General features: G+C 40.1%; 1 protein-coding gene across 1 annotated transcript in view; it reads right to left on the reverse strand.

Moving 5' to 3' along the window:
• Window positions 1–14,258, reverse strand: part of LOC106573448 (voltage-dependent calcium channel subunit alpha-2/delta-1) — a 160,603-nt gene that overhangs the window by 76,105 nt on the left and 70,240 nt on the right. Inside the window, exons 7-10 of the mRNA XM_082962632.1 lie at window positions 11,285–11,416; window positions 10,766–10,835; window positions 8,082–8,132; window positions 6,858–6,957 (exon numbers count right to left, since the gene is read on the reverse strand). Coding sequence (XP_082818758.1) covers window positions 6,858–6,957; window positions 8,082–8,132; window positions 10,766–10,835; window positions 11,285–11,416 — 353 coding nt within the window. The remainder of the gene's footprint in view (window positions 1–6,857; window positions 6,958–8,081; window positions 8,133–10,765; window positions 10,836–11,284; window positions 11,417–14,258) is intronic.

The raw sequence follows: 14,258 nt of genomic DNA on the forward strand, positions 1-14,258 counted from the left end.
TAGCCTCACTACTTTTATAGCCTGACTACTGTATATAGCCTCGCCACTGTTATTTTTCAATGTCTTTTTACTGTTGTTTTTATTTCTTTACTTACTTATTGTTCACCTAATACCTTTTTTTACACTATTGGTTAGAGCTTGTAAGTAAGCATTTCACTGTAAGGTGAAAGGTGTTGTATTCAGCTCACATGACAAATAAACTTTGATTTGATTTGATTTAATTACAATTCCTTCAACCTCATGACTTGGTTTTTGCTCTGACATGCACTGTCAACTGTGGGACCTTATATAGACAGTTGTGTGCCTTTCCAAAACATGTCCAATCAATTAAATTTACCACAGGTGAACTCCAATCACGTTGTAGAAACATCTCACGGATGATCAATGGAAACAGGATGCACCTGAGCTCAATTTCGAGTCTCATAGCAAAAGGTCTGAATACTTATGGAAATAAGTTATTTATGATTTTAAATATTTAATAGAAATTTCGAAAAACCTGTTTTCACTTTGTTATTATGGGGTATTGTGTGTAGATTGATTACGATTTTTATTTATTTAATACATTTTAGAATAAGGCTGTAACGTAGCAGACAGTGGTAAAGCTCAATGGGTCTGAATACTTTCCGAATGCACTGTATACAGTAACAGTCAAAAGTTTGGACACACCTACTCATTCAATGGTTTTTCTTTATTTTTACTATTTTCTGCATTGTAAAATAATAGTGAAGACATCAAAACTTTTAAATGACACATATGGAATCGTGTAGTAACCAAAAAAAGTGCTAAATAAATCAAAATATATTTTTTATTTGAGATTCTTCAAAGTAGCCACCCTTTGCCTTCATGACAGCTTTGCACAATTTTGGCATTCTCTCAACCAGCTTCATAAGGTAGTCACCTTGAATGCATTTCAATTAACAGGTGTGCCTTGTTAAAAGTTAATATGTGGAATTTCTTTCCTTCTAAATGTATTTCAGCCAATCAGTTGTGTTGTGACAAGGTAGGTATACAGAAGATAGCCCTATTTGTAAAAGACCAAGTCCATATTATGGCAAGAACAGCTCAAATAAGCAAAGAGAAATGACAGTCCATCATTACTTTAAGACATGAAGGTCAGTTAATGCATAAAAGTTCTAGAACTTTGAAAGGTCCTTTAGTGCACTCGCAAAAACTATCAAACGCTATGATGAAACTAGCTCTCATGAGGACTGACACAGGAAAGGAAGACCCAGAGTTACCTCTGCTGCAGATGATAAGTTCATTAGATTTACCAGCCTCAGAAATTGCAGCCCAAATAAATATTTCAGAGTTCAATTAACAGACACATCTCAACATCAATTGTTCAGAGGAGACTGCGTGAATCAGGCCTTCATGGTCGAATTGCTGCAAAGAAACCACTACTAAATGACACCAATAAGAAGAAAACACTTGCTAAGGCAAAGAGACACTAGCAGTGGACATTAGACCGGTGGAAATCTGTCCTTTGGTCTGATGAGTCCAAATTTGAGAATTTTGGTTCCAATCACCATGTTGTAGTGAGACGCAGAGCAGGTGAACGGATGATCTCTGTCACGGGTCCCCCTGGTGGTACTGCTGCTCATTCTGTTCACCAGTTCCCTGAGGTAGACATCACCGGCCTTCTAGACTGCACTGAACTGTGTTATTATGCACGCCTGGTTCCAATTCCTCACTGATTGTGTTTGTATAAATCTGCCCTTTGTTTCCCCATTGGGCTGTCGATTATTGTTCCCATGTCTATTGGTCGTGTGAGCACCTATGCGTTGTCTCAACCTGTGCTGCGTGTTTTATGCATTGTTTATTACGGGTCTCGTGCCGTGTTGTTCTACGAGGTTTACCCTCGCTCTTTTGTTTGGGTACATCCCAGTGTTTTGTATATGTGTTTGTTTTGGGTGTGTTAAAAACCCAGATGATGTATTCCTGCGCCTGTCTCCAAATCCTTTATACCAGCGTGACAATCTCTGCATGTGTGGTTCCCACCGTGAAGCATGGAGGAGGACGTGTGATAGTGCAACCAGCAAAGCACCCCCACACTGTCTGTGATTTATTTACAATTCAAGGCACACTTCACCATCATGGCTACCACAGCATTCTGCAGCAATACGCCATCCCATCTGGTTTGCGCTTAGAGGGACTATCATTTGTTTTTCAACAGGACAATGACCCAACACACCTCCCGACTGTGTAAGGGCTTTTTGACCAAGAAGGGAAGTGATGGAGTGCTGCATCAGAGCTCTCGAGTGGCGCAGCAGTCTAAGGCACTGCATCTCAGTGCAAGTGGCGTCACTATAGTCCCTGTTTCGTATCCAGGCTGTATCACATCGGCCTTGATTGGGAGTCCCATAAAGCGGCACACAATTGGCCCAGCGTCATCCGGGGTAGGCCATCATTGTAAATACGAATTTGTTCTTAACTGACTTGCCTAGTTAAATAAAGGTTAAATGTAAAATGTTTTTTTATAATATTCAGATGACCTAGCCTCCACAATCACCTGACCTCAACCAAACTGTGATGGTTTGGGATGATTTCGACCGCAGAGTGAAGGAAAAGCAGACCACAAGTGCTCAGCATTTGTGGGAACTCCTTCAAGACTTCTGGAAAAGCATTCCTCAAGAAGTTGATTGAGAGAATGCCAAGAGTGTGCAAAGCTGTCATAAAGGCAAGGGTTGGCTATTTGAAGAATATCAAATATAAAATATATTTTGATTTGTTTTACACTTTCTTGGTTACTACATGATTCCATATGTGTTATTTCATAGTTTTGATGTCTTCACTATTATTTTACAACGTAGAACATAGTAAAACATAAAGAAAAACCTTTGAATTAGTAGGTGTGTCCAAATGTTTGACTGGTACTGTATCTGTACTGTTTAGTGACAAGAATAAGGGGTCTTTCTTATGTCTCATATATTGGACAGACACTTCAGAACAAACTTTCGGTTGATTTTCTCTTGTTCCATGTAGTGAATCTGTTATTCAATGTGTTTGTATGGGCTAATAGCAGTAAGGGCAAAAATATTTTTTCATCAAATATGTTTCTAAAAATATTTTTGGGGTACTTTAAGGGGTCTTAAAATTCCTAATCAAATAGCAAAATATCCTTGGTATGACCTTCTTAAAACAATTCCATATAGGTTAGTAGTACCCCCACCCCTCCCCCGGCTTAGACTCTTATGGATTAAGGCAGCCCACAGTACCTCTCTGATTCAAAGGGGTTGGGTTAAATGCGGAAGACACATATTAGTTGAATGCATTCAGTTGTGCAATTGACTAGGTATCCCCCCCGCACATACACACACCTTGGCAGCCAAATCAACAGTGCTCTGAAACCTGCACAGACCTATTGTACCTACAGCTACAGATATAAGACAGACAAAACACTGACAATGTTGTGATCATAGTAATTATATGATGCAGAGAGGCTAGGCCAAAAGTTTGCTGTACTGTCTTTCTAAACAGTGCTGCAACCCATTGATCTGAACCAATCAATGTTCCACTGTTAATCAGCCAATGGGGAGAGCAGATACATGCATCCATGGAGACTAGCAGAATCTGGCTAGGTGTGTGCGCGTGCTTATCTGCGTCTGTGTGACAACCTTGATATTTATAACTGAGTGACGGACTCCACTTGGAAGAGTAATTTGAAGGCTTCTACCTGACATGAACACTAAGCTTAGAAGCCAGCATGGACACACATGCACACACAAGTATGTTTTACTATACTTGTAGGTACCAAAAAAGAATATTCCCATTCAAAATCCTATTTTCCTTAACCCTAAACCTAACCCTTAAACTAACCTTAATCCCAAAACCCTAACCCTAACCTATACCCTAACACTAACCCTAATTGTAACACTAACCTTAAATCTAACCCCTAAGCCTAAAAAAAAAAATCCTTGTGGGGACCGGTGAAATGTCTGAATCTTGTTTTACTATCATAGTGAGGACTTCTGGTCCCTACAATGATAGTAAAACCAAACCACACACACATGCACACACACTCTCATAATAGAATGTGCTCTTTTATCACTTAATCTATTAAATGGAGAGGAGGGTGAGAAGGAGGGTGGGAGGGAGAGAAATAGAAAGTGAGAGGGAGAAAGGGAGACAGGGAGGGGATGAGAGAGAGGTGTGTAAATGAGACAGCGTTGCTCTTCCATCAGGGTCTAATTCATTAATGCTAGAATCCATGCTAATAAACACTTCACAGCCTTATCCATTGCATCAGACATTTTAGTGAGCATGCTGAACATTCATGTAAATGTGAACATTTCAATAGGTGGTATATCTCAGACTGGGTTGGGGTTGGATTGCAGATGACACTGAGCAGAGAGCTAATCTCTATTTCCTAATCCCAGTCTATACAGCCTCCCTGTTCACTTAGTGTGCATGTAAACACAAATGTAGAATGTCTTACTGTGGACATGGTGCAGTAGTGTTGTTTTTATCAGGGTTTATTAATGCATTAGTGTTGTTTTCAAACTCTGGGTTTTCTAGTTGGTTCTAGTTGAGTGTAATTTGAGTTAATCTTTGAGAGATAAAGAAAGAGAGAGGGAGATGTAGAAAGAGAGAGTGATGGATAAGTATTTCCCATGGTTCTCTGAATGGCACTCTAGGGCTGGTGTAGCAGCCTGATCACTAGGAATAGACTTTGATTTTGGACATTTGAAAAGGTCCTGAGAACATCGGTATATTCCTTTCTCGGCACTCACCAAAACAAAAGAAAATCAATTGCCCAGCACTGGGCGTGAACTCATAATACTCAGCACCAAAGCACACCACTCAGACCACTGCACTACAGCAATTTACAATGCTTTTGCAAGCCGTGAGAATACTTGATGGTACACTGTGAAAAAAAGGCGCTACCTATTGGGACAACCGAAAAACCCCTTTGGAACCCTTTTTTAAGCACACGCAATTAACCCTGTAACCACGTGGAATTAATATTTCAAAAATAGATGTTCCACCATACGTCAAATTTCAAAGGGAAACTATGAGATCTTGTTGGGTATCGTGGGGGGTTTAACCCATACACGGAGTGGTCCTGGGAAGTTTTAATTGCACTCCCCAAATGGAGCAGATCATTAATGGCCTGTTTTAAAGAGAGGCAGAAAATCTATATTTCATTATTTCTCAACCATCTCTCTCTCTCTCTGTCTCTCTCTCTCTCTTTTCTCTCAAAAGGAAATGTGGATTATAGATAATCAACATTTTAGTAGAAATTAATACATTTATTGTAAGGGAAAATCAAGTCTGAAAGTGTAAATTACAAACTTCGGAAGCCTTTTTAAACCTAAAACACACTACAAGTTTGAACCTTTTACTGCAATGGGCTAAATCAGGGTCATACAGAGTGATTCTTGGTAGTCTAAAACAAACCTACTTTGAATCAAAAGTGTACAACTCACACACTGTCACGCCCTGATCTGTTTCACCTGTCCTTGTGCTTGTCTCCACCCCCTCCAGGTGTCGCCCATTTCCCCCACTTATCCTCTGGGTATTTATACCTGTGTTTTCTGTCTGTCTGTGCCAGTTCGTCTTGTTTGTCAAGCTTACCAGTGTTCGTCCTGTCTGCTCCTGTCTATTCCCTGCCTCGCTTTTTCTCGACCTCCTGATTTTGACCCTTGCCTGTCCTGATCCTGTACCCGCCCGCCTGACTACTCTGCCCGTCCCTGAGCCTGCCTGCCATCCTGTAAATTCATTCAACATTTTAAGCTGAAATGTCTTGAGTCCATAAGTATTTAACCTCTTTTGTTATGGCAAGCCTAAATACGTTTATGAGTAAAAATGTGCTTAACAATTCACATAGTAAGTTGCATGGAATCACTCTGTTTGCAATAATAGTGTTTCATGTGATTTTATAATGACTACCTCAGCTCTCTACCGCACACATAGCATTTTCTGTAAGGTCCCTCAGTTGACCAGTGAATTTCAAACACAGATTCAACCACAAAGACCAGGGAGGATTTCCAATTCCTCTCAAAGAAGGGCACCTATTGGTAGATGGGTAAAAATAAAAAAGCAGACGTTGAATATCCCTTTGAGCATGGTGAAGTTATTAATTACACTTTGGATGGCGTATCAATACACCCAGTCACTACAAAGACACAGGCGTCCTTCCTAACTCAGTTGCCGAAGAGGAAGGAAACCGCTGAAGGATTTCACCATGACACCAATGGTGATTTTAAAACAGTTACAGAGTTTAATGGCTGTGATAGGAGAAAACTGAGAATGGATCAACAACATTGTATTTACTCCACAATACTAACTGAAACAGAGTGAAAAGAAGGAAGCCTGTACACAATTAAAACATTCCAAAGCATGCATCATTTTTTACAAGGTACTAAAGTAATACTGCAAAAAATCTGGCAAAGCAATTCACTTTTTTGTCCTGAATACAAAGTGTTGTGTTTGGGGCAAATACAATAGAACACTCTCCATATTTTCAAGCATAGTGGTGGCTGCATCATGTTATGGGTATGCTTGTAATCGTTAAGGACTGTGGAGTTTTTCAGGATAAAAAAGAAATGGAATGGAGCTAAGCACAGGCAAGACCCTAGAGGAAAGTCTGCTTCCACCAGACACTGGGAGATTAATTCATCTTTCAGTAGGTCAATAACCTAAAACACAAGGCCAAATCTACAATGGAGTTGTTTACCAAGAAGATCGAAATATTTTACTTAAATCTACTTTAAAATCTATGGCAAGACCTGAAAATGGTTGTCTAGCAATTACATTTTTTGTTATCCATTTTGAATTCAAGCTGTAACACAACAAAATGTGGAATAAGTCAAGGGGTATGAATACTTTCTAAAGGTTCTGTATGTATGTATACTTACATAAACTACGTTGACATAGTCATCATCAGACAGAGTCTCCAGCATCTCACTGACTGAGGTCTTTATCAGCTTCAGAGTCAGACCAGACACACTGCCACTCCTATAGAGACATTTAAGCAGTTTAATCCGTCTATCGACATGTCTGTAGACAATTGTCGTAGTAACATCATGAACATTCTATTGTCGTTGTCGTTATGATAAAGTATACACACAAAAACGTCAGGCTGCATGACATCAGTAGCCCGGTGCTCTAAATAGCATACTTTCTCTAGTTATAAACCCATCCGGTTAAAATGTATTCACTAAATGCCAAACTAGCAAGCCAGGCAACTAAAAACTATTTTCTAAACAATATTTTGATTTGTTGCTAGCTAGCTCATTAGCTAGCTGGCTATCCAGTTCAAATAATGACCACAGTATAGCTGACAACATCTTAACTTAAGCTACTTATTAGTCATTATTAGAGGAAATTAAACTCACAACAACATACAGTGAGGGAAAAAAGTATTTGATCCCCTGCTGATTTTGTATGTTTTCCCACTGACAAAGAAATTATCAGTCTATAATTTTAATGGTAGGTTTATTTGAACAGTGAGAGACAGAATAACAACAACAAAAAATCCAGAAAAACGCATGTCAAAAATGTTATAAATTGTTTTGCATTTTAATGAGGGAAATAAGTATTTGACCCCTCTGCAAAACACGACTTAGGACTTGGTGAGAAAAGAAAATAGCTTACTGACACAGTGTGACGAAATAGAAGTAGGTCATTCTATCAGAGAATTTTAGAACTCATGCATCATCTTGTCACAGGAGGATTTGGTCTGGTTGCTGTGGCAGTCCGGTAACCACGACAACGGACGTTGCAACAGTCGCAGAGACTTAAACTTCTTTAATGTCTGTGCGACAAGGAAACTGACATTCGCAGCGACAGTATACAGACATTCCACCATAGTTTACATTAAATGTCATTTTGACCAGTGACACTTCTAATTGTCTACAGACATGTTGTTAGACCAGGTATAAACTGGTCTTTAGATTCAACCCAAAGAATTAGAATGATGAAGTTATATTTATATGATTCAACCTACCCCAAAACTACACTGCAAGATACAAGAGGGAGGTACTCTGGTATACTGTACTATGTTGGGCTAGTATGTTGGGCTAGTAGGGTATAGTGTTACTATGCGGTAATGTCATAGTGAACTGCATGTTGTTACTCACGCGTCCACTAGGATCAGCATGTCCTTGGGAGAGGCAGCTCCCTGAATGTACCTACACACACGTTACATACACACAGAGGTTATAAATATACTCACAGTACAAACAGAGGTTATAAACACAATACATACAGAGGTTATAAACACAGTCGTAGGCGCCTGAGCAATGGAGCAAATGGAGCAGCTGCACCCCGACTTTCAAAATAGGGGAGCAAATATTTGTTTTTGCACCCTACTGTTTTACCAGAAAATTATCACGATCCACTAGGTAATTTGTCATTTTCAATGATTAGCAATGTTTTGAGCTAGTCTGTATTAAAATAGATATGTCCATTTTATATATGATGTACAGTAATAACTAACAGATTGCATTTTGCACCCCTCCCCCATCGCCTCAAGATGAATGGTTTTGACCACTCTAAAGTTTTTTTTCTCTCCAGTGCACCATTGTTTTGGTTCAGTGCAGATAGAAAGCACTAGTTGCACCATTGTTTTGGTTCAGTGCAGATAGAAAGCACTAGTTGCACCATTGTTTTGGTTCAGTGCAGATAGAAAGCACTAGTTGCACCATTGTTTTGGTTCATTGCAGATAGAAAGCACTAGTTGCACCATTGTTTTGGTTCAGTGCAGATAGAAATCACTAGTTGCACCATTGTTTTGGTTCAGTGCAGATAGAAAGCACTAGTTGCACCACTGGTGTTTAAAATCAAAAGGCACTTGCAAAATACAATTATTTATCTATTTTGTTGTGCTGTTGTTACATTTGTATCGTTGTTTCAATTCCGATGGTGTTGGTCCAATGGTGTTGTTACACATACTTTGAGCTGCATGCACCACAAGCAAATTCATTGTATCATTTCACTTTTCCTGTAAGAGCCTTGATCTGATTTGGCTTCACTGTAGCGCAGACTTCATTAGCAGAAAACTGCATGTCCGGTAGCTCGCGGGCTTTCAATGAGCAGCTCGCAAGTAGATAGTGAGAAATAATCAGTAGGCCTAATATTACATTATTAAATCTGTTAAATATTTTCATCTTCAAGCTGTTCAGGAATTTAACACCATTCTGCCTTTTGCCATCTATTTTCCCAACTTCAATCAGTTAAATCACATTGTTAAAATGTTTTGGTAACACGTTACATTAAGTTGCCCCAATTCTATGTAAATACACTGTAATAACTGTTAACAACATAGTAGTTACATTGGTTTTACCATGTAATGACATGGTAATGACATGGTAATAGGGTTGTTGCTGAATCAGGTATTAGATCATTGGAGCAAGGAATATGTAATTACACATTCACTAGCTGAAAGTTTATTCCACATGTGGAACTACTGATGTTACAACACATTCTCTTGTTCGGCTATGTAATTCATGTTTTGTAATTACACATTTGAAATCACCTGTGAATTGCCATGATAATAACACAAACCAAAATATGATGCCCATGAACACAGTGCATACAATGGTTATGAACTCTTATTGACATACAGTATATTTTATGTACAGTTGTGGCAAAAAGTTTTGAGACTGACAAATAATAATTTCCACAAGGTTTGCTGCTTCAGTGTCTTTAGATATTTTTGTCAGATGTTACTATGGAATACTGAAGTATAATTACAAGCATTTCATAAGTGTCAAAGGCTTTTATTGACAATTACATGAAGTTGATGCAAAGAGTCAATATTTGCAGTGTTGACCCTTCTTTTTCAAGACCTCTGCAATCCGCCCTGGCATGCTGTCAATTAACTTCTGGGCCAGATCCTGACTGATGGCAGCCCATTCTTGCATAATCAATGCTTGGAGTTTGTCAGAATTTGTGGGTTTTTGTTTGTCCACCCACCTCTTGAGGATAGACCACAAGTTCTCAATGGGATTAAGGTCTGGGGAGTTTCCTGGCCATGGACCCAAAATATCGATGTTTTGATCCCCGAGCCACTTAGTTATCACTTTGCCTTATGACAAGGTGCTCCATCATGCTGGAAAAGGCATTGTTCTTCACCAAACTGTTCCTGGATGGTTGGGAGAAGTTGCTCTCGGAGGATGTGTTGCTACCATTCTTTATTCATGGCTGTGTTCTTAGGCAAAATTGTGAGTGAGCCCACTCCCTTGGCTGAGAAGCAACCCCACACATGAATGGTCACGGAATGCTTTACTGTTGGCATGACACAGGACTGATGGTAGAGCTCACCTTGTCTTCTCCGGACAAGTTTTTTCCCGAATGCCCCAAACAATTGGAAAGGGAATTTATCAGAGAAAATGACTTTACCCCAGTCCTCAGCAGTCCAACCCCTGTACCTTTTGCAGAATATCAGTCTGTCCCTGATGTTTTTCCTGGAGAGAAGTGGCTTCTTTGCTGCCCTTCTTGACACCAGGCCATCCTCCAAAAGTCTTCGCCTCACTGTGCGTACAGATGCACTCACACCTGCCTGCTGCCATTCCTGAGCAAGTGATCACTCTTCATAACATTCTGGAGTATATGCAAATTGCTATCATACAAACTGAGGCAGCAGACTTTGTGAAAATAAATATTTGTGTCATTCTCAAAACCTTTGGCCACGACTGTACATAGAGAACCTGGTTTCTGGGGGGGGGGTGGTGTGTGTGTGTGTGTGTGTGTGTGTGTGTGTGTGTGTGTGTGTGTGTGTGTGTGTGTGTGTGTGTGTGTGTGTGAGCGAGAGGTTTCTTACCAGGGCCTCCTGCGTACATCGTATAGGTCAATCTTACTGGGGGTCTTCCGAGCATCCATCCATGGAGAGGCTGGATAGGAGAGACAGAGTCTGGGTTAACAACAATACTGTGGAACTGGGTTAGGATCACTGAAATACATTGTGACTCTTTGATGAAGTCTAACGGAGGTTGTTGTTGTTGTTTCATAACGCATACATGACAACAACACTTGCTACAGTATAAAGCTCATTATCATTCATAAACTCAGTCAACAGTAGTAAGGCTGATTAAATATTCATCTGATGCAGTCAGTAGAGTTCAGAAAATATCACTGACTTCCTTTTCTAATGACGTTCTGTATAGCTCCTATCTAGGTTAATGCTTTGTGTATACTGGGTAGAATCCATGTAGGAATTTTTACTCTGTTTATATGCTTACAATATAAACAAATTAGTAAAAACTAGGATACAGTTGGCTACAGGGGCACATTGACATAACAACGATAATATAGCTTCAATGTGCATGTGCGTGTGTGTTACCTGGGTAGTATCGGGCCAGTCCAGTAGCACTACCAAACACCTGCCAGAGCAGAGTAGGGTCATCCTCTCTGTTCTTCTTAAACACATCCTCCAGCGCCTCCGTCCAGTTCAACTCATTCAGCACGATGGTGGCTACCCACACACATGCACACACACAAACACAAACACACAAAACAGATAGTTGGATTTAGATTACGATTCCCAATTACACCAACAAATTGATCAATATTTAGAAAAGTGTAATGTACAAACATGGGGAGAAAAATTCAAATAGGATAATAATAATGTGACTGCTTGAATCCAGTCTGTGCTGTCATATTGAACAAAACCACACAGTGACGTGAACACTGCACTCAAACACATGCAGAGAGGAGAGATGAAAGATCTGAATACAGCAGGTGTGTGTGTGTGTGTGTGTGTGTGTGTGTGTGTGTGTGTGTGTGTGTGTGTGTGTGTGTGTGTGTGTGTGTGTGTGTGTGTGTCATATGCATGAGTATGAGAGTCACAGGGGTACAGTGTAAGAGAACTAAGCTAAGCAGAGCACTGAACTGTGTCAACGATTCACAGATAAACCAATATGTACACAAGGATTAGACATCCACACCCGCACGCACACATCTCTCTCTTCTCTATCCATCTTTCTTTCACACAAACACACACATTGGCATTACAACGAATGAACATAGACAGGAGTTGGCTAACCCCAAAACAGATCTTAACAAAACAGTTCCAGATGAGAGTGCCTCTAGCAAGAGATAAAGCTGCAAACTGAATCCTCAGACAGAGCATTCATTAATAACATTCAGATACGCCCTCTCGTCTCCCTCTTCCATTAGAGTCAGACAAATATTATACCATTTCTCTGCCCAAAGCAAAGACTGACTGCATCAAGGGGCTAGCGTTTAAACCTGACTAACTAAACCATTCTCCACTTCACATTTTAGTCATTTCGCAGAGGCTCTTATCCAGAGCAATTTACAGGAGCAATTAGGGTTAAGTGCCTTGCTCAAGGGCACATTGACAGATTTCCCTAGTTGGCTCAGGGATTTGATCCAGAAACATCTTAAACACTCCTGCTGCCAGGAGATTGGAAAGAACACAAAGGAACGGAGGGACTTTGTGAAAATTAATATTTGTGTCATTCTCAAAACTTTTGGCCACGACTGTACATAGAGAACCTGGTTTCTGGTGTTTGAGTGTGTGTGTGTGTGTGTGTGAATAGAGCGATCAGAGAGGTAATCCCAACCCTGATTGAGCTGAGTCATCCACACCACCAGGGAAGAGGTTAACCAAATGAAGAATACAACATATCAGTCATATCACTCACAATCTATGTCATTATAGTCATTCACAGTCTGGGCAACTAACTGGTTGCCTAACTTCACCCCAATTGCTTCCCTTCTTTCTTAATCTCTCTCTCCCTCTTTCTCTCTGTCTCTCCCTCTTTCTCTCAAGGGTCCACTTAATGCCTTTTTGATGGATAGCCTTCCCTCTCTCCTCTGTGCATGTGTGTGTGTGTATGTGTGTGTGTGTGTGTGTGTGTGTGTGCCCTTACAAAAAAAATCACACTTTGACATGTGAATTACAAGTTCACATGTGAAAATAAGTCACATGAAAATGAATTATATGTGAAAATGAAATGCCCCTTTTTTATTGAACCTTTATTTATCTAGGCAAGTCAGTTAAGAAGAAATTCATATTTACAATGACGGCTTACCCCAGCCAACACTGAGCCAATTGTGCACCAAACAGCCTCCAAACCCTCAAGCTGCATACTGGACCCTATTCCAACTAAACTACTGAAAGAGCTGCTTCCTGTGCTTGGCCCTCCTATGTTGAACATAATAAACGGCTCTCTATCCACCGGATGTGTACCAAGCTCACTAAAAGTGGCAGTAATAAAGCCTCTCTTGAAAAAGCCGAATCTTGATCCAGAAATTATAAAAAACTATCGGCCTATATCGAATCTTCCATTCCTCTCAAACATTTTAGAAAAAGCTGTTGCACAGCAACTCACTGCCTTCCTGAAGACAAACAATGTATACGAAACGCTTCAGTCTGGTTTTAGACCCCATCATAGCACTGAGACTGCACTTGTGAAGGTGGTAAATGACCTTTTAATGACGTCAGACCGAGGCTCTGCATCTGTCCTCGTGCTCCTAGATCTTAGTGCCGCTTTTGATACCATCGATCACCACATTCTTTTGGAGAGATTGGAAACCCAAATTGGTCTACATGGACAAGTTCTGGCCTGGTTTAGATCTTATCTGTCGGAAAGATATCAGTTTGTCTCTGTGAATGGTTTGTCCTCTGACAAATCAATTGTAAATTTCGGTGTTCCTCAAGGTTCCGTTTTAGGACCACTATTGTTTTCACTATATATTTTACCTCTTGGGGATGTCATTCGAAAACATAATGTTAAATTTCACTGCTATGCGGACGACACACAGCTGTACATTTCAATGAAACATGGTGAAGCCCCAAAATTGCCCTCGCTAGAAGCCTGTGTTTCAGACATAAAGAAGTGGACGGCTGCAAACTTTCTACTTTTAAACTCGGACAAAACAGAGATGCTTGTTCTAGGTCCCAAGAAACAAAGAGATCTTCTGTTGAATCTGACAATTAATCTGGATGGTTGTACAGTCGTCTCAAATAAAACTGTGAAGGACCTCGGCGTTACTCTGGACCCTGATCTCTCTTTTGAAGAACATATCAAGACTGTTTCAAGGACAGCTTTTTTCCATCTACGTAACATTGCAAAAATCAGAAATTTTCTGTCCAAAAATTACGCAGAAAAATTAATCCATGCTTTTGTTACTTCTAGGCTGGACTACTGCAATGCTCTACTTTCCGGCTACCTGGATAAAGCACTAAATAAACTTCAGTTAGTGCTAAATACGGCTGCTAGAATCCTGACTAGAACCAAAAAATGTGATCATATTACTCCAGTGCTAGCCTCCCTACACTGGCTTCC

This window comes from Salmo salar, chromosome 16, assembly GCF_965601325.2.
Source record: "Salmo salar chromosome 16, fSalSal1, whole genome shotgun sequence".
NCBI classification, from domain to species: Eukaryota; Metazoa; Chordata; class Actinopteri; order Salmoniformes; family Salmonidae; genus Salmo; species Salmo salar.